Below are 20,883 nucleotides of genomic sequence, written 5' to 3'. Positions count from 1 at the left end.
CTCTACACTATATTACTTTCTTCTCAGAAGCCCTGTTCATTTATAAAGTTCCAAAGACTCCCCACTCCCAGGATTCCTGTTCCACAAGCACACCTCCACTTCTCTCAGCTACTCAGTAGTGCTGAACAGTAGGCCAGTGAGGAGATGCATCTTAAATCCAGCCTCTTTTGGGACAGAAAAAAAGGGCATACTAAAATAGCCCTAGTCCAGACAGTATTATGCAGAAAAAGCTTCCCTTAATAATTTACTAATATTTTCTTTTTCAGAAGAGGCTCTGTGGGATGCTTTTTCCATGCTTCTATGGGAAACCCTGGAGAAAGGTTAAAGCCTCACTGTTGTACAGGCATCTCTAGCAGTGTTTTACTTCCAGTACACTCCTGTGCTACTTTACTGATATACCACACCAGTTACTTTCAAGTTTCTGCAACCTCACCTTTATGAGGGTACAGGATAGCAATTTCATTATATTTATGTATTATGTGTATATATACACACAGAAAATGCTCCATCAGCTTGGAAACCGAATTAGTGTGTCACTTGTTGAATTCTGCTTCTGTTGCATGTGGGCATGTTATGCACAGAAAATCAAGTGGAGCAGCTGGCTTCAGATTTTTAAATGCAATTAACAGCAGCTTGTTTCTCATAAAGACAGCAAAGGGTCTTGTGGGAAGAAAACCGTTTCCTCTTTCTTTATTTTGATTTATGACACCCTGAATCACAAACAAGTTTCTCATACTTATTATTACTAGTTCAGAATATCAAAAAATCAGAAAATTTAACTAAAATCACAATTTTCTGTTCTTAATTTTAAAAAAAAGTACCTAGTGAGAAGCTATTAAAATTAATAGCTTTTACAGAATTAAAGCACTTTCAAATTTGCTACAGATGTCAGCTTGTGTTTCTTCTGTATTTAAAAAGCAGTTTAGCACTAGCAATTTCATTTGTGGATCTTGTTTTTCCCATAAAACAGAAAATGAACAAGACCATGCAACACCATGTTAAAGACATGATATTGCACTCAGCTACCAATTATTGCATTCTTTGTGTCCTACAGATTTCTAGACCATCTTCCTGCAGAAAATCAGTTTTTCCCCAACTAAACTGTATGTGCAGATGTTTTAAGAAGTCATCCGAATGTACTAGAATTAAACAAAATATAAGCTGCTGCTGAATACTTAAGAGTACTTACTGAATTCCTGCTTGGAATACTTAGAAACACGTGGCTGGAAGATGCCACTGTGTCAAGCCTACATCCTATTATGCATTTTATTACCTAGTAATTAAGCATGAAAGTTAAGACAAGAAGCTAGTGATCTTAGACTGTACAACTTAATTAAGAACTACAAACAAATATAGGTAAGGGATAAAGTAACATGCCAGTCATATGGAAAAGCAGGACTTTTTCCTAGAAAATAAGATCTTTTCACCATTTTACGTTTTATTTATGCCATTTATAATAACAATGCCATTTATCAGAACTGTCATTATTTAATTTAGAATAATTTAAGATTAAAGTGTTAAACTTCTAAAAAAAACCCCCAAAGTCTAAAACAAATGTCTGTAACAACATATAAATTAGGTCAGCTATAAAATTCATCAGTCATTAACCAATATGGTAAAGTACGTCCTATAGGGATAGTGGGAATTCTAATTAAACACTGTTTAACAGGCTTAACTGTCTGTGCTTTTATTTGCCTCAGAGATAACCCTCAAAACAGAATATTTTAAACCTTAGTCAACTTACTCAACAAGTCAACTTACTCAATGAGTCAGATTTTCAAAGCTCTCAATTCCATCACCAATTCCCACAATTCTACATTGATTACACACACAAATGCTTGTGTGCCTGTGCAAGCACCAGGGAATAAAAACCCAATGTGTTTTATTTTGTAGCAATGCCACACTAAGAATCACTTTTACTTCAATAGCGTTCATTGCTTCCTAATGGACACTTGCAAAAACTTCCTATATGGCAATATTTTAAGTGTGTTTGTTGAAATCTATAATGAAACTGTGTTTTTTTCATTATCCTGAATCATTTCAACAGTCTAGCCTGCTACAACGCTGTTCAAATAGATACACCCACACAAACAAAGGGGGAGTGAAAATACAGTGGAAACAAGCAGCCAGGTTTAGGTTGTTTAAACCATACAAGAAAACTACACTTTGAGAGAGAAATTGAAAAAGTGGCTTTGACAACACAGAGGACTTTGCCTGTAACACCACACACAGTTACTTATTCTCAACTGATTTTTCACACAATGTACCAGGAAAATCAAGATTACGTAAAATGGACAATCCTTTTTCAGTATAAGGCAGTCTTGATCTTTACAAAGGATTGCTGCAAAACTTAAACAAGAATGTATACTTACTGTATATAAATTTCCCTGTGTTGAACAGAAAGTTGGACATCAGTACCCAATAAACAACCATAGCTCCAACAAGTGATACCATAGAAAATAAGAGGCTTGACCATTGACCAAAGGATCCAAAATAATATTTGCAAACATCTGGGAATTCCCAGTTTGAGGTATCAGTTAAAGCTGAAAAAGACACAAAAACCAAAAATATATCTAAACAAAATATTACATTAGTCAGTAGAACTATTCAGGACAAAATGTGGTTTTTTTTAAGAATATTCTGACACACATTCACGGTGCTTTCAAGTACAAAGAAAATTGCAAGTAACTTTTAAAATATAGCACTCATTAAATGTTTGAATGAAGAAGCCTGAAGTAGACACTTTTATTGGGGCCATACTACTACTTTTGAATACTTTCAGAAGCACTGAAATAAGACATGGCAAAAATGCCACTATGCATTTGCAGCTAAAGCCTTTTGCAAAAGTTATGGCAAAGTAGGCCAGACTATGAACTATTCCTCAACCTATTCCTCTGCTCTGAAATTAGTTCAGTCACAAACTGACAAAGGTCTTAATGGCCTTTATTTGAGCAAGTGAGATGTTAGTTTATGCACAAAAGCACCAACCAAAGAAGAGCCCCAAGGTGAGTTTTGAACAATAAAAGTACATTCTAATTAGAGCCGCTGTCAGTGACTGCTTCAGCTGCTGATAGTACTTACAGGGCTTTCAACACAGAATACACACAAATATTAGGGTAATACAGGCACACAACACAAGGAGATACAGCTACAGTCCATGCTGCTCCACTGTGCAAATTAACAGATGTGTAGAGAACTGGACAGTGCTTATGGAGAAAAGATACCTCTAACTCCCAAAGTCCCCAAAAACTTGGTAAGTGAACATCTGAAACCCTGCTTGAGAACAGATTGTGTTTGGCTATAATACCCAGGTCCCAAGAAACTGAAGGAATTTCTAATAAGGAAAGACAGTCATTTAGCACACAGAGCTTAGACACAGACTACAAAAATAGAGATATTCATAGAACAGCCTTTATTTACAGGTCAGGTCTAACATATAGTAAAGACACATACAAACAGAATCTAATACATATTGGTATTTCACACTTAAAGTATTTGCATGATGCAGCTTTGGATTTCTTACGTATCATTTGCCGTGATTTCACAACTCTGTAACAGCAATAAAGAGTCAAAATGCCCATCAGTAAGATGAGAACAATTCCAGAAGTGAAGCCTGCCTGTTAAGAGGGAGAAATACAGTTCATTTGATTTATGAATATACTACAAAACGAAGAGTAAGCCAGGTTGCCAAAACCATTTTCATATGCATATATTCTTCATAGTTTACCTGTTTTATTCCCCATGGTATACTTAATATGGATGTACCCATCATGGTATTCCATATCATAAATCTAGGAAGAAAAAAATCCAGTGAATATTTTAAGAACCATTCTTATTTCACATGCTTGTCTCACTTAACAACAGTTATGTTATTAATACAGAACATTCAATAATCATGCATTTTATGGCTATTATATGGCAAGGTGTTTAACATACATTGTCACTAGACTGGAGTTTTTACCATAGCCATCTGTGCAACTGTCAACTTTAAAAGCAGTTCCCAATGGACTGTACACATAGATTTCATCAGGAGCTGGGAGGACATGATCAGGAGCAATCTAATAAGTGGATAAAAAACCAAGATGTATTAGTAACATCAATGTAACTAATTGTCCCAAACACAGCAAGTCAACTACTGTAAGTCACAGGAAATTACAATTAAAAAAAAAAAAAAAAAAAAAAAAAAAAAAAAGAAAGAGAAGGTTGTACTATGCTAATTCTCTTCCTGGGGGGAAAAGCCCAACAAACAGTTGACAGGATTTCTAGCTAGATAGCTCGAAAATGCATTTTTCTTCTGCAAAATGTGTGCAAATACACTATGAACAGACCTGCTAGCTCAACAGAGCAGTTACTGCAGCTGACCACTGCTTTAATCTTATACATGGGAGAAAACTGGGCAGCCTGGATTACTGTTATAAAATTAATGCTGTTTGTATATTTTCTTTTAATGGTGAAGGCATTGCACAAGAAGTAAATAACAACTTGTGATAAAACAAAACCTCTTGAAGGCACTCAGCTACCACATACTTGATTCAAAGCAAGCTGCAGAACAATTCTCCCCCAAACATTATTTCTGCTACTTATATAAATGAAGGCTGTGTAAGACCCAACATGTCAGAGGCCACCCAGTTAATGAGGCTGTCTTTGCCTTACCAATGCTCTGTCTGCAGGGGATGTGAGCCTGCTATAGTAATGAATCCGCTTATTCATTGCTGAAGCTTCATCAGTGACTCTTTGCATGTCATCATTCACACTGACTATGTTTGTGGGCTCCACATGAAATGGTCTAAAGGAGGGGGAAAAAAGGGAAGAAAGGAAAACCCTTAAAATCATGGAACACAAGATACAACTCAGAGAACAACTCAGCAATACTCAGGATGGTTTTGCCATTCATTGACACAAGGCAAATGAAAAAATATCCATCAATGCATTGAGGGAAGCTGCCATCTGTGAAAGAACTGTGAGTTTATATCCATATTAAAATGGCCTCCAGCTCAGATTCTGTGGGGCAACTTAACATCAGACCTAATATCCAGCTGTTAAGTTTTCAACAACGAATCACACACAGAAATACATGTTAATGAGCTTGGGCAAGCTTATTAGTGCTTAAACTGGTGTTGCCAGAACTAGTGATGAGGAACAGAGGTAGAAAGAGAAAGCATGAGAATGCAGAAGCAGAGAAACAGGAATGCAATGAGCGGTGGCAGTGATGACCACATATGAAAAGATTAGGAACTACTAATCTAGCTGAAAACACCATATGGAATTGTGTTTAGTGGGGAAGGAACCAGGCCCAAATAAGTCCATGTGCTCATATATATTTTTAAGTCAAGGCAATGAGGAATGGACTGTAGACAATGTGCAAGACTGCACCAGAGTTAGACTGCAGGCACGGTCACGGCTGCTGAAGGAGAAAACAGGAACAGCACATGCCCCTCATGTTCTCTGCACACACAGAGGTACAGAGCATGCACAGTGAAAGCTGCTCCTGAAGTTACATCACCATACACCTTCATGCAAGGAGCACTACCAGACAAATGTGTCCAAATCATGATATCGCTCAGATTTTTTTCTAACTCTAGTACAATTTACTTCCATATTATGCTCTTGCGTAAAAACAACACTGACTCCTAGCACTGAGAGGCTAATTTCTCAAACGAGACATAGGACACTGCTGTCCTCTAAACCTTAATACATCAGCTTTTTTTTTTTCTTTCAGCAGTAATTTAATTTCTAAAACTACCACAACGGCTTTCCGATCCTCCTCTTCCAGACTGACGTTTAAACCACTCAAAAGCCCAGAGAAGCAGAGATCACAACAAGCTTCCAACTACTAACAACAGAAACTAGGTCAGCAATAAAGCCATGCCATTTATTCCGTAATATGAGCAAAATCTATTTGAATTTACTGCTTTTCAATACCCATTTCTGTTTCACACTACAATGGAATTTGGGCAACCCCTCCAACCCCAGCTCTCAATATCATCCATAAAGAAGTTTCCATACTTTTTCCCAATGAATCATTTACGCATTTGTACTATGACACCACATGTTATCTGTAAGGAAGATAAGAAATGCAGTTCTGAAGTTCTTTGCTCTCTCTTTGTAAGAGAGGAAGATAGACTCCTATTCCTATTCCTGTGTACTTAAGGGGAGACAGTAGAATGGAGTATCTATGAAAGTAAGAAAACCTGACTCACAAGAGGGGAAAATAGAGAATACAAACTTTCATCTCCACAAATTAATTCTTTCTTTTATCTTAAACTTAATTAATTCTTACATATTCCTTCACCATGGAAAAAAATGGCTTAGATTTGCTAAGTTGTCTCCTACTTACTGAAATGAAAATGAACACTTTTACATTTTTAAAACATTCTCAATTGACTCTTCTTCCTATGATTATGACATAATGGGGGAAATATGTGTTTTATGTGTGCACTTTTGTGGTGTTCTTATAAACAATTTAGAAAGATATCTCAATTTAACAGAAACAAATTTTAAGCAATAGCTTTACTACTCAAAGCACAGGCTCATGGGGCTAACTGACTCCACATGTAGGTAATATACAAAAATACTCATGGACTTTCAGTTCTGAAGGACTTTACTCATTTTAGCTTAAAATTTATTAGGTTGAGCAAATCACTGGACACAGCTAAAAAATATTTCATTAGAAGACCTGTAAAATGAAGACTGCAGTCATGAAAACAGGAACAGTAACTTGTATAAACTTGTTTAAATGCTGCCCCACCTCCAGTCAGCTCTTTGCCATTTTCTTTTTGGATTGCTGACATGCACTATATTTAGAACACTTATACTTATGTGTTTTGCTAATTATACAACAACTGCATAGTGTGAAGACCTTTCTCTCTTTCCTCATCTCCACTTAATATCATTAGTACATCCCAATGAACTTCCACTGCAACTGTGGAAAGGTTACAGTGAGACAAATCCACATTTTGGTTAAAAGTGAGTAGGCAGATCTGTGACAAAGATTTCTTTCAAAATGGTGTTCAACAATTGCTAGCATGGATGTCAAAGAAAATTCTTCCAGAGTGAAAGACAATCAGAGATTATTTTCTAAAGCAATGCAGGTGAAATCCAAGGATGATTTTAAAATTAAAGTAACAGAAAACATGCATACAAGATCCTATTTTGTGGGGAAAGCAGTGTTGTCAATGACCAAACAAATATAAAGAAAATAAATTATGTATAGTAAAAACCTATCTGTAGGTAAGAAATTGTTTAAAGAAAGACATTTCATCTCCTTCAGAATGATGAACAGAATCTGGATTAAACAAACAATTTATGGTCTAGCACAAAACAAAAGGGTATGATCCAGAAATCTAATCTATGGGTGAGGAAAAGAAAATCAAATTAAACAATCCCTATGAAATTGTATGTACCTATTGCTTCTGCTTCCTGACTAGAGGAATGTGTATGTTTATTGTTGCCAATACTTGGGCTACTTCCCCTCTTGATCCCTGCTACTGTGCACCTGCTGAGAATGAAAATTATGTAAAGCATCACTTAATTTTATTTATTCCAGGGTACCACTGCACCACTAGCCCTGCTGAGCAAGTGACTGCTAAAACATACTGACCACCAATCCATTTTTTGTCATTTGCGTATCTCTTTGGCAACATCAATCTGACTTAGAAGCTGTGTGAGCAGCCGGGGAGGCCTGCTACTTACCTACCCTGACCTCCACTAGGAGAGGGTAGCATCCTGTTCATGATCAAGGTCAAGGTAGTGCTCCCAGCGAAGACTGAGATTTTCAAAGCCCAAAGCAGGTAGGATATAATTTGGGATATATTTTGAAAAACTCTGTTTAGGGACCTTATGTCTAGCAGGCAAGCACTAGCAAGTATTAGCAAGCACATGCAAGTATTAGCAGGTACAACCCATTCCTATTAAAAATCTGATTTATACAGGCAATTATATCCTATCTCTCACGTGGCAAAATGCTTATGAAAAGAATGGACAATGAAAAGTTGGACAATGTGATCAGGGGGAACGGGAGAGATTACATGGCTGTGATTATAATGTGAAACAATGCAGACAATTTCCATACACTGAGATAAACTACAAAGGCCCTTGAATTTCATACACAAAGAACGACACAATTACAATTACTGTTTCAGCAGCTAGCCAGAAAAACAGCGCTCTTTTACCAGGGCAAACACACCAGTAAAACAGAGCTGTCTTCCACAGGACCATGAAAATGGACAACTTGCAGGACCTCATGCAGGAGGTCCACATCTTCCATACATTACACCCAGCAGGTGTACTTTTCAGAAACCATTCCCAGAAAACCTACGGCTGCATTCATCTTTTCTTGCTCACACAAAGGGACAGTTAATAATAATTTGCTAGAGCTGGTCCAGGAAAAGAAAGAAGAGTGCTTCGGTCAAAACTTCCTCACATTTTTAACTTCAGTAGCAATTTTGCAAGCAAAGAAAATGAAAAGAGTGGCTCATGATTAACACTGTTCCCTTGTGATAAGCAAAGTTCAAGTGCTGGATTTGGAGGGCTAGACGGAACAGCATAACAAGAACACTGGTCAACTATGTAAAATTTTGTATAAGGGTGCTACATTCATCTTATGTAATTATCAGCAATGTACTACATCTTGTAGGGCAATGAAAGAGTAAGACTCATACCTCAAGAACTTTCAGACTAAACAATACTGCTTTTCAAGTACCTTTGCTGAAGTATTTTTAAACGTCAAACAACTGGTTCTTGAGATATAACCAAAAACATGGTAAGTATTCAGCTATTATAGTATAATAGTTTTTTTGTACCATAATGTCTTTCAGCTCTACAGTACAGTATTAATGACTTTAGACAAGCTCTTAATTTTTAAACAAATATGAAAAACCTTCTTTACAGAATGCTTTACTATTTCTTTCCTCCAAACACACCACAAGGAGCCACTTTAGCTTATTGCAGATTTCTTTGACACCCCACATCAATCATTTACTTTTAAGGGATGTGATAGGATTGTTGCAGAGAAATAAAGCTATGAAATTCCTATAGCTTTATTGCCTTACTGAGTTAACAAATTATTATAGGAATGCTGCAAATGGCACAAGACAAATCAGTAAAACTGATTCATTGTATTGGAAATTAATGAAAGGAGAAGTAATAAGAATAGGTATTTCATAATTGGCAACTACGTATCTGGATAGGAACACCAGGCACTGGAACAGGCTCTCCAGGGAACTGGCCATGGTACCTAGCCCGTCAGAATTCAAGAAGCATTTGGACAACAGTCTCAGGTACATCTGGTTCTTGGGGATCTCCTGTGAAAGGCCAGGAGTTGGACATGAGGATCCCTGTGGTCCTGTTTCAACTGAGGATCCTCTCTGATTACAGATATCAGTGTGCTTCTCTTAAGGAAATCTGTATCAAAGAATTCCACAAGTGATTTGGATTTTACTTTCTAAGCTCTCTGAATTCACTGAAATTTACTGTGAGAATTTACATACTTTAAAGTGTGCTTACAGTTATTTTGTAGATCTTCATTCTCTTCACAATACACTTTACCTACATTTTTCTGCATTTATATCACCATTATAGTAACTACAGCATGATCACACAAGTTTCTTAAAATGTTGGATGCTGAACTAAAATAACTTTTTTGAAGCATAATGTCACTGCTTGCACATTTTAACAAATTAGGAATCACAAGCTTTACCACACTATACTTCAATCACTACTCCCCCTCTCTGCAAAAGACAAAAGCTATTTTACTCATCACGTATCAAGAAATATGAAGGTTCTTAATTAAGGTCACAATTCTTTCCAATTAGTAAGAAGCAATACTAGGAATTCACAAAAATGTTGGCAAAATAGAAAACCAGTGAAAAATAGGGAAAGCAAGCAATGGTATGAAATGATCACGTTGGTGTGGAGTGGTAAAGGTACAATGAAGGCAGAAAGGACAGATTTGCACAGGTTGCCGACCTTCTCCTAAATTAAAAGAACTTTGAAAATAAAGGGAATCAACCATTTTTGCATTAAAAAGGCTTCTCTGACTGCCGTCTACAGACACTGTTTAATTTACAGCTGTTTAATTTCACTTACTGATGCCTCCTGCATTCTGGGAACCTGTGGGCCTTCAAAAAGAGTAGGAAAAAAGCTGGAAGGTTTGATCCCTCTTTAGCAGGAGGCATTGTCAAGTTTTTTTGATATGCAAAAGAACCAGCACAAACATCAATTGTTTCTTTGAAGGTTCAAGTATTCCTGACTGACAACTGCAGTATCTGTTGACATTGAACAGATTTAAAAAGCACTTTGAAGAAAATAAGAAACGCTCTCTTTTCCACACAATAATCACCAATAAGCCAATAGAGGAATGATATTCTAGTTTTTAAAGGGAGCTACAAAATGGGAAAAATACACTGAATACGGTGAAGAGAGAAGAGCAATAACATTCTCTTTAAAAGGATTAAAAGTGGCCTTATATTTCCCTCAAATTAGCAAAACAATACTACACGATGTAATTTACAACCAATCAGCTTATTGTTCTTATGTAAACACTGAAAAACATTCCTTTCAAAAATCCCAAATCCTCCAAGCTGTTAAGAAAACCAGATAACTATGTGAATTCCTCAAACGTCAAACAATCCAAACAAAAGTATAGAACAGCACTAAGACAGACAAACAGTAATTACTACAAATCACACACAACATATGAAGAGCTATCTCAATCAAAGCAAAGCTACCAAGCATTCACTTGGGACACAGTTTCTGAACACCAAGGTAAAAAACAGGAACAAAGAGCAAAAACACACTGCATTGTACTACTGCATTTTCACTGTTGGATATTCAATGCCTAACAATTCTCCTTCCCAGGAGCCACTGCTCCCTGAAGGTTTAATGAAGAAGCCCTTCAAACTGTCCACTTGCTCTGACCACGACTGACACAGAGGCCAATGGCCTCTTCTTCCTTATTTCTTCTTTTAAAGTGTGGGGGCTGCCTATTCTAGTACAGAAGTGGAGTTCAAGCACGTTTGACTCCACTACTGTTTCCAGGCCTTTTTCTGATATCCCAGGCTTCCTGCCCTTCATTGTTGTGCCTCTGCATACCTGGAAGGCAAAAAGGCTAGGTCGTGGAAAATGGGAGAAAGAATTCAAGAGAGGAGCAATAAGGACATTTAGGCAGAACTGGAGGCCATGAATGTGGGCACACAACTCAAGTACACAATTCTGCTTTTAGTAAGGGAACCAAATGCCACAGGCTAAGACCTTTTATGAAGTTGAGTCTCCAGATCCAAGTACACACTTCTGCTTTCAGTGAGGGAATCAAATGCCACAGGCTATGATCTTTTATGAAGTCAAGTCGCCAGACATGAGAAATCACAGGGCAAAAACCCAACCCTACAATATGGAAATAATATCCAACCTCACTTAGAAAAGTGAGTCTTAGCATTTAGATGTTTCAAAAAACCTTTCCTATTGCTACTGCATCACCACAACACCCAAAACCCACTGCTCCTCAAGCAGAACACATACTTCCTCCAAAGCAAGTTTCTCCTCAAAATCATACCACAAATTATCAGTCTTGAAGGGATCAGATACTCCACAAAAAGAGAAAGATTTCATTTACATTCATTCACAGTTGCTTTTGTCATCTGCAAGTACTCTACCACATCCTGGCCTTTATAAAGGCAATTCTGTATGCTTCTAGACCTGTGCTCACTTTGTTCCCTTGGATTCACTTAGACCCTTATCCTCCTTTCTTTACTTGCAGAGCAGAGGATGTACCTAGGCTCTCACAGCTTTCCAAAGCTGGAGGCTGATAGCATCAAAGCACTACCCTCAAGAACTCTTCTTGCTGAAGCGGCCTCTGTCAACAGGATTTTGTATGCAACAGTGCCATCTTCAGTTCTTTTAGGAAAATTGCTTTACTGAAATATGATGGATGCAAATAGGAAAAAATCAACCATGAATTGGTCCAAGAGGTGCTACAGTGCTATTCCTTCATCTAAAAATGCAAAGCTGATGCCTTCAGCTAGTATGAGGGGGGCAGGTCCCACTCTGATCTCAGTTTTGGTTCCATAACCAGCCCACAAAAATCTTAACTGTAGCAGAGGAAGTCTCTCATTCCAAACCCCTTTGTTAAACTCTTAAGAAAACATGTAAAATAGCAACTTAGCCAGAGTTATTATTTTTGAAGGCACAGTAATAAGGCTGGACTGACGAATTTTTCACATTTGCTCACTCCCAGAAAGCACTACACTGTTTTTCTTAAAAGGCACTAAAGGTCACTCCGCTCACTTAGTACTACCAAATAATGTATTTTTCCAGCATCACCTGCAGAACGCATACAGAACCATCTACACATACTGACAGCAACATCAGGCAAACTTGCTTGCATAGTCTCAACATTTCAGTTAGCTGTTCTAAATAAAAAAAAAAAAAAAAAATCATGCTCCACTATACACACACATGCTGTTCAATGTCTGAAGAGCACTTTAAAAGCCTCTTCTTAATGGAGAACTCTCTCTGAAATGATGGCAATATAAAAACCATATCCTTATAAACAAAACATAGTAAAAACATCTGTTCCCCATGCTTGGAAATAAAATACTATCATATAGTGACAAAGTAGGAACTGTTTGTACAGAGATTCTGGCTTCCAAATTTTCATCTTCTGTTTTTGTAGGATTCTGTTGCCAAAAGCAAAGATTAAACAACTCTTTGCCTCACAATAATTCTGTAGGTTCATCTTTCCTCGTACCTTTTGCACTTATAGTCTTCTGGATTAAACTGTATATTCATGATTCCATAATTGCTTTCATCACCTCCCACAGGAACCAAGATAGGTTTGATATCCTCTTCCATATTTGGTGAATATGTCTCCTTTTAGATTCTGTCAGTTCTCTAGCCTGAAGAAAAGGAACAAAAAAGAAGTAAGTTCACTGAATTAAGCAAAACTATGTCCCTCCTATTAATTTAACAGTGGTACAGTCCCACGGTTTCAGAAGTTCCTGGGCTGAAAAGCAACAGTAAATAACTTCAAGATGACACTTGAGAATTCTTATTCCATAATGCAAATATCATGACACATATATGGTGGGGACAGTATTTTTTTAAAACATGCTATCCAGCCCTTAATCTCTTTCAGCACCACAACAAAGCAGTATGAATTAAATATAAATTTCTAAAGGAACTGTATTTCTAATGTGCAATGGTACTGCTGAGAACAATCTATCAGTTATAAGAGCCTACTGTTTCACTAAATTACTTCAAACTTTGCAGCAGACACATATGCAGTTTATTCCAGTTCCAGTACATTTCCCATAACAAGGATCAGATCATTGCAGTCTACTGTGTCCGGGTCTTTTGAATGAAAGGTAATAAATGGTTTAATAATGCATTAATAACAACTATTATATGGATTTAAACCATTCCTGGCAAAAGAGTGGGGAGCAGACAACTTTTAAACTAATGCATTTCTACTCAGTTTCAATTAAAGGCCTCACATGGAACTTTCTGTGGTCTTGTGTGCAGCTGAACAAAAACAATGGCTTAACAGCACTCATTTCTGCTATCTCCTCAGGCAGGACTCCTCCAAACAAAAATGTCAGAAGCCAGGACACTTTCAAACAGCAATGGCAGAAGTATCTGTTCTTCCATCATTTCAGAATGCTTTAAAATGTTAGGCTGATGGAAAGACAGATGACAACCACAGCTGGCACAAGGCAAGGAAGGGTAGTGCTGGCTGTTTGAAACCTGGAATGGCAATGGAAGATAGAAAGAATAAGGTGTGTATGATCCTTCTGCATCCTCATGGAAATACACCATAAAGGCCCAACCTCAGAAATCACACCAACCCAAGTTAAGCAGACACAGTTTTATCCCTTCCTAGATACACACTGTCAATCCTCTTCCATTAGCTTATCTGCCAATACCCCTGCCAAAAAATCAAAACAAAACAAAACAATCTGAAGGAGAGGATGAAAAATGAAAGTTACTACATCTACTCTCCTGGACTGAAAAACTGCTGAAGGATTCACAGGAAAACACTGACGGACAACGTGGCAGGAACTGCAGAAGCATTAAGACTGGCTCAACCTGCCAAGGAAGCACTTTTTAGAAAACAGACAAAGGTAATAGCTCTCTGTTCTCAAGGGCAGAGGATCAGTACAGGACTCAGTTTATGACAATTGCACTGAAAGTTCAAGTCCTGCTTTGACAGCTCAATTGCATTTATGCGATCCCATACTGAACTGGACAAGGAGGACTGACATGGATGAAAATTAGCCATTCTGTCTTTTGCTTTAAACCCACATCAGTGTTGAGTTTGGGGGTTGTAATCTGTATGCTTGCATGCCTGCACAAGGGAGGGGATAGTGCCATAGAAGCCATTTAATCTTGCAGTGCTGACAGATTCCTCGTAGTTTCAACATCCACAACAAGGGATTTGAACAGTTACTAAATTTAAAGGCATGATTTTGAGTTTAAAGAAATGATTGTATCTTGGTCACTTTAGCTCTTTGAGAGAATACAATATGCAAATGGTAATAATCAAGGCAATCCTAAGACACTTATTTGCACTTGCTGACAGCATTCTTTCTCCTACACTTAATTTCTGCTGTTACACTCCCTAAAGCTTTATTCTTCTACCTTTTTCAGATCCTTTCCAAGGGATCCTCTTACCACCCTTAACTTACTGCTTTCTCTCTTTTGCCACTCCAGCCTTCTAAAAAACATCAGTTCTGATTCTTCACCCTGAAGTCCTTCTTACCCAAGCAATACTGCTTCTGGCTCTTTGGCCCAGCTAAGCACGCTCTCATCTTCTCTGGTCCTCTGGTAATGCTTAGCAAATGGATTTCTGCTCCTCACTTTCTTTTTATTTTCTGTCTCTCCTATACACTGTCAAAATTGCTTATCCAACCCACCTTTACTAAGCACTACTTACAAAGAGTTCACACCAACATTTTTACTTCTTTTCATGTGACATGCTGTTCCTCTCCAAACTCTCTTTACAGATACCCTTTTATACACTTCTTTTCTACTGCCTGCTCTTATTTTTCTACAGCTCTAGGCTTTCTGCTTTCTCCCTGCTGATGCCCTTCCAGTTAAAATTTACCCTGGTGCACATGAGCTTCCTGCAACAGCTAAATAATTCTGAAGCAAAAACACAGGCCCCAGAGATTTCACACACGGCTACAGGCAACCACCCAGTCCTCTGCCACTCCAATTAAAATATGCCATTACCTTATTCTAGTCTACTCTATTCTATTCTATTCTATTCTCAACTGAACATCCTGTGTTCATATGATGAACAGACAAACCTAGGTGTAAAACATGATCCCCCTCACTTGTTCGGCATTTTGTATCTCTCTAAAGAATTTAAATTACACTTCAGATCTAGCCACAAAAATGCAGATAAAAATTATAATTCCTAATGCCTGAGTTGAAAGTTGAAATAAATTCACATCCCAAATAGTCAGTGGTTTTAGCCACACTCTTCCATAAGACCACAGTATAGACATCCCTTCCTTCCACAGGCCATGGTTTGTGAGACAGATTAAGCACGCATCAAATGCACATCCCTTCCTTAAAATATGTTAATATTTGTTCTTTACGAGTCATCCTGATAAATGTTGACAACAGTGATCACAGTTTGATTTTTTCTGCACTACTGCTGTAAAGAAAGAACCCAGATTTTACAGTATTCCATAAAAAAATGATCCTTCCAAAATATATCACACACTTGATATATTTATATCAATATATATATATCATTGACAGCATGATGAAGCTTGTGGAGCTGATACTCACTTGACTCTTTAGGGTCAGTTAGAAGCTGGGTCTGCAAAGACAGCTTATTTTTTAAGTACCTGTTGTTGATAAGAATTGAGTTCATGACCAGCAAGCTTATGACCAGCAAACTGGCTACTCTACAAATAGATTAAGCTATGACACGTGAACGCTGGGGCTGGAGCCAGTAGTTTAAAGGACAACTGTAAGCAGAAAAGCAAAATGAAGAAGAATTAACCAGGTTAATTCTTATCTATGCCTACAGAACATCTCTCTCTTATCTATGCCTACAGAACATTCTATTGTTCTGCAAGCTGAAGCACTACAACAGAAGGGCAGCAAAAGGAAACAAGTGGGTCAGAATTTAATAATCCAGGTTTCCTGTTGCTGGTCATAAACTGTGAGGCAACACCTAACTCTATGCAAGTTATTTTTCCCCAGTCTCATTCTCGGCTACACTCCACATGACTTCTAGATGGTAATCTTAAAGAGGACTGGACCTTCATTAATCCTCACTGGCTCAGACCTATGAGCTTCTGCTTTCACTGTCTTCAGGTTCTCCAAACCCAGTTTCAAAGTCTAAAAAGCATGAAGAAGTGAAGACAAGGATATGGCAGATTTAGAAGCCTCAATGTAGCCTGTGATGTTAGCACTGGATAGCAAAACTGTATTAGTTGGCTTCCACTGTGAATTTAACAAGTTTATGGCTCAGTTATACATGTGTCTGATAAAGCTTTAAGATGAGACAGATGATTCAGCGTTACAGCCCAGGCCATGCAAGAGAGCTAGCAAACAGGTTTACCCCGGCAGGAACAAAACTGTATTCAGTTAGTCAATCATCACAACCATCCCATAAGCACAGACTGTGCTTAGCTGGTATTTATCAGAGAACCTCCCACAGCAGGCAGGAGAAAGGCTGAGAGGATCACTACTCCCACAGCTTCCACCATGCCATCGTGGTGCTGTACAAACAGCAACTGGACCACTGAGAGCTATTTACACTTAATTTTTTATTATGAGTCACTATTTCTAAAAAGCACCTCACACTTATGATTTAAATACCAGAATCTGTTAATCAAAGTATTTAGTTCAAACACAGAAATTGTTTTTTAAAAGTGCCACTTGGAGTAATGCGGTCTTCTCTTAAATTCTGAGCAGGATGAATACAGTTGAAGGAATAATACTCAAGTAAGCTGCAGGTTGTGCACATGTGAGAAATAAGCACACTCTACACTGAAAGATGACAAGTTCAACAAAGGACAGCACAGTTCCTGAGTTCCTGGAGTGAATCCTCAGCCAGAAGGGACCGAAGGATGCTGTACTGGTCACTAAACTAGCAGCATACATTCAGAGCTCCTTAAAACGGGGACAGCATGGGTGGCGCCTTATAGACACCTCAGCTTGGCCATACTCTCCTAAAACTGCATTGGTTAAAGGCGATTAAAACTGGATAAGCAACCTAAGTTAGCAACTTTTTGAGGAAAAAAAAGACTTGAACATACAAGCCGAACCTCTGCTGAGCTTTCGTGTAGCTCTGACTGAAGGAACAGGTACACGGTCATGCCAAATGATAAATCTAACTAAAATTTTAAAAACCCAGCATGTTCAACTAGATTTGTCTTTGGCAAAGCTTGTATAACGTATATATTTGTGGGCACTGCAGTAAATACTTACAGAAACGAAACACTATCACCTTACGCTAACTTACATTTTAAACACGATTTTTGTTTTTACTTAACGGGTTCTCCCTCAGGCCCGCGAAAACCGATGTAAATATTTCCCTGCTTCACGGACCGCCCGAAAAGCTTCCACGCTGTTCCAGTACCTCCGCCCCCGCTCTGACGATCTGCCCGTGTTCCCACGAACACGGCGTGGCCGGTCAGTGCCCTGCCGCTGGTCAGTGCCTGCGGCCGGCGCGGCTCCTGCCCGGCCCCTCCGCCCCGCAGGTCGCGCCCCCGAGCCGGGCGGGCGGCGTGGGGGCACGGAGCGGGACACGGAGCGGGACCGGCGACGCCGCCTCCCCGCGCTCCGGAGCCGCCCCGCGCCCCGAGATCCCCACCGGCGCCGCGCTCCCGCCGCGGCCACAGGAAGCGCGGCGGCGGCTCCGGGCCTGCCGGGGGCTCCGGGCGTGCCGGGCCGCGTAGTTCCTGGAGCGGCTGCGCCGAGGAAGCCGCCCAGGCGCTGCGGAGTGCAGGACTACGATTCCCAGGAAGCGGCGGGGCGGTGTACCCGAGCTGCCAGGCGAGGGCCTTACCGTACGGACAAGCGTGAGCCCAGTGCCGGGAAGATTTGCACTTGTTGGTGTTGGCTGATGAGATGCCGCTAATAATAATAATAACAATAAAATAATAATAATAACCCAACAAAACACACCAAAACCAAACCAAAAAACCCCCCACATACTCATTTGCTTGCATGCTTTTGCGGTCAATATAGTGATAAAATCCATAAGTGACCCTTGCCAAGACAAGTCGTGCTGGTCTTCACGTGACTGGCTACGGAGTGATGTATCCAGGGCGTCCTGACCTGCTCAGCGAGGTGTTTCACACCGAGCAGAGCACACTAAGCAGACTAAACAATAGTGACAGTATGCCCAGCAATACATTTTAGAAATTCACTATTTTTAATCCTGGGTTGGTTTGTTTTGTTTTCTTTTTTGGAGGTTTTTTTGGTTGGTTGGTTGGTTGGTTTGGTTTGGTTGTTTCTGAGTTTTTTGTTTGTTTCTTTCTTTCTTTCTTTTAATTTGGTACTACTTAAATCAAGTTGAGATAAGCTTTTCATAGCTGAAAACATGGTTATTATCACAATCTATGGATATTTACAGTTCATGCTTGGAAAAACTGCTGAATTGCAAGGAAGACAGCAAAGAGAGCTTCCCCATGTGACAATATTACAAAACAGGCTAGACACAAATCATCCCCTGTACTTCCTGTTCAAGTAAAGTCTAAATTGTACAGCTAGCAGCAGGACTGCAGGACTGTTCTGCAAGAAAATTGCTGTGTAATTGAATTTCAGACTGCTGACGGAAATGAGGCAGCAGAGACTTAACAGTATGAATCATCCTGAAATCCAGCTACACAAATTCATTGGGACCAAAACTCTTACTTCTGTACCCAGGAAATTCATCATCATCTTTAGCGTCTGAGGCACTCTTGGAATCCAAGTGTACATTGTGGGCTTTGGCCATTAGAAGATTTTGGTCAAGAAGTCAAGCAGTCTGCCCAGCTGCCATCACAGGAACTTGAAATGCAATGCTAACACCATGTGCTGGTGCTATGAAATTAAAAAACTAGAAGTGTGTCAATAATTGTTTTTTTCACCTTGCAAGCTTCTACTCTCGCTCTTGCAGGCCTGTGTTCTGTGTCCTATGCTGTGAAAGATTTGTATAATATTATATCAGCTAGATTATCTGTATTTCATTGCATTCTTGGTCACCTACTACAGTTCTTGAGTTATGCTTAGGAAAAGTGTTTTATTGTAAGAACTATAAGCCTAGCAGAAGTAGATTCATCCTGCTCCCTGTCCTGCAGTGTTTGTGTTCTGGCTTTCTCTTCTGATGACACATTACCTCCTGGGCAAAGAGTGTCTATGTGCTTGGACAGGGCCTAGAAAAATGGGAGCCTAAACTAATTTGAAGCTCTTGGCAAATCTGTAAGACAAAGGGAGTATTAAATCCAGTTCTAAGAAATTTCCATCTTATGCTATGTTGAATCTTCTTTTTACTGCCTCAAGCATACTTTACTCTGCACTTGCCATTATAATTGTAATATGCAAAAATTCATAAAATTGAGGTATTATGGAACATTATAGTAGATGAATTAATAACCTTCCCCATTGATGAAACAGAGCATGGTCACATAGCTAACAAACTTGGACGGGTGTTGCATTTTGTTAGAGAAAACTTCAGGTTTATTTCTGAAAGATACTGATAATACATCCGGATAGCATTTACATTATGGAAACTGTGCTGTGCTCAAAATCTTGTTTGTTGGCAAAGAGAAAGTATACTGCCATTTAACTAAGGCAATCATTTGTTGAAAATATAACCAAAATTCTATATGTCAGATCATTATTAGTCCAGCACTGTTACACAAAAAGAAAGAATAATGGGGTTTATGCATATATTTGCCTCTTTCCCCTGTTCTTGGTGCTATGGCTACCCTTCTGCAGCTCTGGACTGTGAGATTGCTGGTTTCATTCTTGGGCAGTGGTTAGAGGAAGGGACATTACAGCAGGTTATCAGCATCTGGAGCCCATCTCTGAGAAGAATATGATGCTTAACATTGCTGGGTTCTTCTTCCTCACTTTAAAGAGTTGCACTCACACTTGGGGTGAATTCTTACAAGTACTTATAAAATACTTCTGTATGTTTTTCTGGTTAGCTGCAACTCCATATTGTGCTTGAATGTAATACATAATATGCTGTTTACATATATTGGATAATTCTTTTTCTGGTTTTGCTCAAGCAGATAACTGTGCTTGAGTAGGGCTGGTTGGGTAAAATTACCTCAAGGGTAGTCTACAACCATCTTGTGCAACTTGTACGCTGCCACCATGGTTTACATTGAATTGTTAGCAGCTGTTGGGGGAAAAAAAAATATTAGCTCTCAAAAGAATCCTCTGAGTTGAAGAAATTAGTTACCATTACCATGTAATTTCTTCCCATTCACAAAATGTCATAGTTTGGCTTCTCCTAATGTAGTGGAAAGTAATCTGGAGCCAGTAGAGAGTGTCCTATAAAGAGTCAAAGGAATAAGGAAAGAAAATAACTCTCCAAGTTTATCTACTAATTAGAGGCTGTGACATCTGATTGTAGTTAAAATTAACTGAGATCACCCACCTGGCATTACAGATCTGCTACTATGACTGCATTCATAGTAGCTCCCCATGTCTACTATTAAAAGTATTAACTTAAACAGTATGGAGTGCTGAACATACAGTTACACTGGCAAAGCTGAGGGAATGGTTCCTGTTCTTGGAAAGTAGAAGGAACAATTTGAAAGCTTTCAGTTTGGCTTAGATGTGTCAGAGTAGTACATCTGCCACTAACCATAAATTTCTCAGGAGAACAGACACACTGCTCTCTTTCTTTCTGGGCATCCAAAACAG

General features: G+C 38.9%; 1 protein-coding gene across 3 annotated transcripts in view; it reads right to left on the bottom strand.

The window, feature by feature from the left end:
- SLC38A9 (solute carrier family 38 member 9) overlaps window positions 1–17,831 on the bottom strand; it is a 44,615-nt gene extending 26,784 nt beyond the window's left edge. The window contains exons 1-7 of one of the 3 annotated variants that reach the window (XM_041424594.1): window positions 17,600–17,831; window positions 12,746–12,893; window positions 4,654–4,786; window positions 3,937–4,058; window positions 3,728–3,791; window positions 3,524–3,617; window positions 2,373–2,543 (exon numbers count right to left, since the gene is read on the bottom strand). In XM_041424594.1, coding sequence (XP_041280528.1) covers window positions 2,373–2,543; window positions 3,524–3,617; window positions 3,728–3,791; window positions 3,937–4,058; window positions 4,654–4,786; window positions 12,746–12,849 — 688 coding nt within the window. In that variant the 5' untranslated portion in view covers window positions 12,850–12,893; window positions 17,600–17,831. Of the gene's footprint in view, window positions 1–2,372; window positions 2,544–3,523; window positions 3,618–3,727; window positions 3,792–3,936; window positions 4,059–4,653; window positions 4,787–12,745; window positions 12,894–17,482 lie in introns of those variants that run through there. The other 2 variants (XM_041424595.1, XM_041424596.1) reach the window with 2 other exon arrangements.
- Window positions 17,832–20,883: the final 3,052 nt, after the last annotated feature.

The sequence above is a fragment of the Onychostruthus taczanowskii genome, unplaced genomic scaffold (assembly GCF_017590055.1).
Source record: "Onychostruthus taczanowskii isolate IOZ18803 unplaced genomic scaffold, ASM1759005v1 scaffold83, whole genome shotgun sequence".
NCBI lineage: Eukaryota > Metazoa > Chordata > Aves > Passeriformes > Passeridae > Onychostruthus > Onychostruthus taczanowskii.
This window is presented reverse-complemented; position numbering and strand designations above follow the sequence as displayed.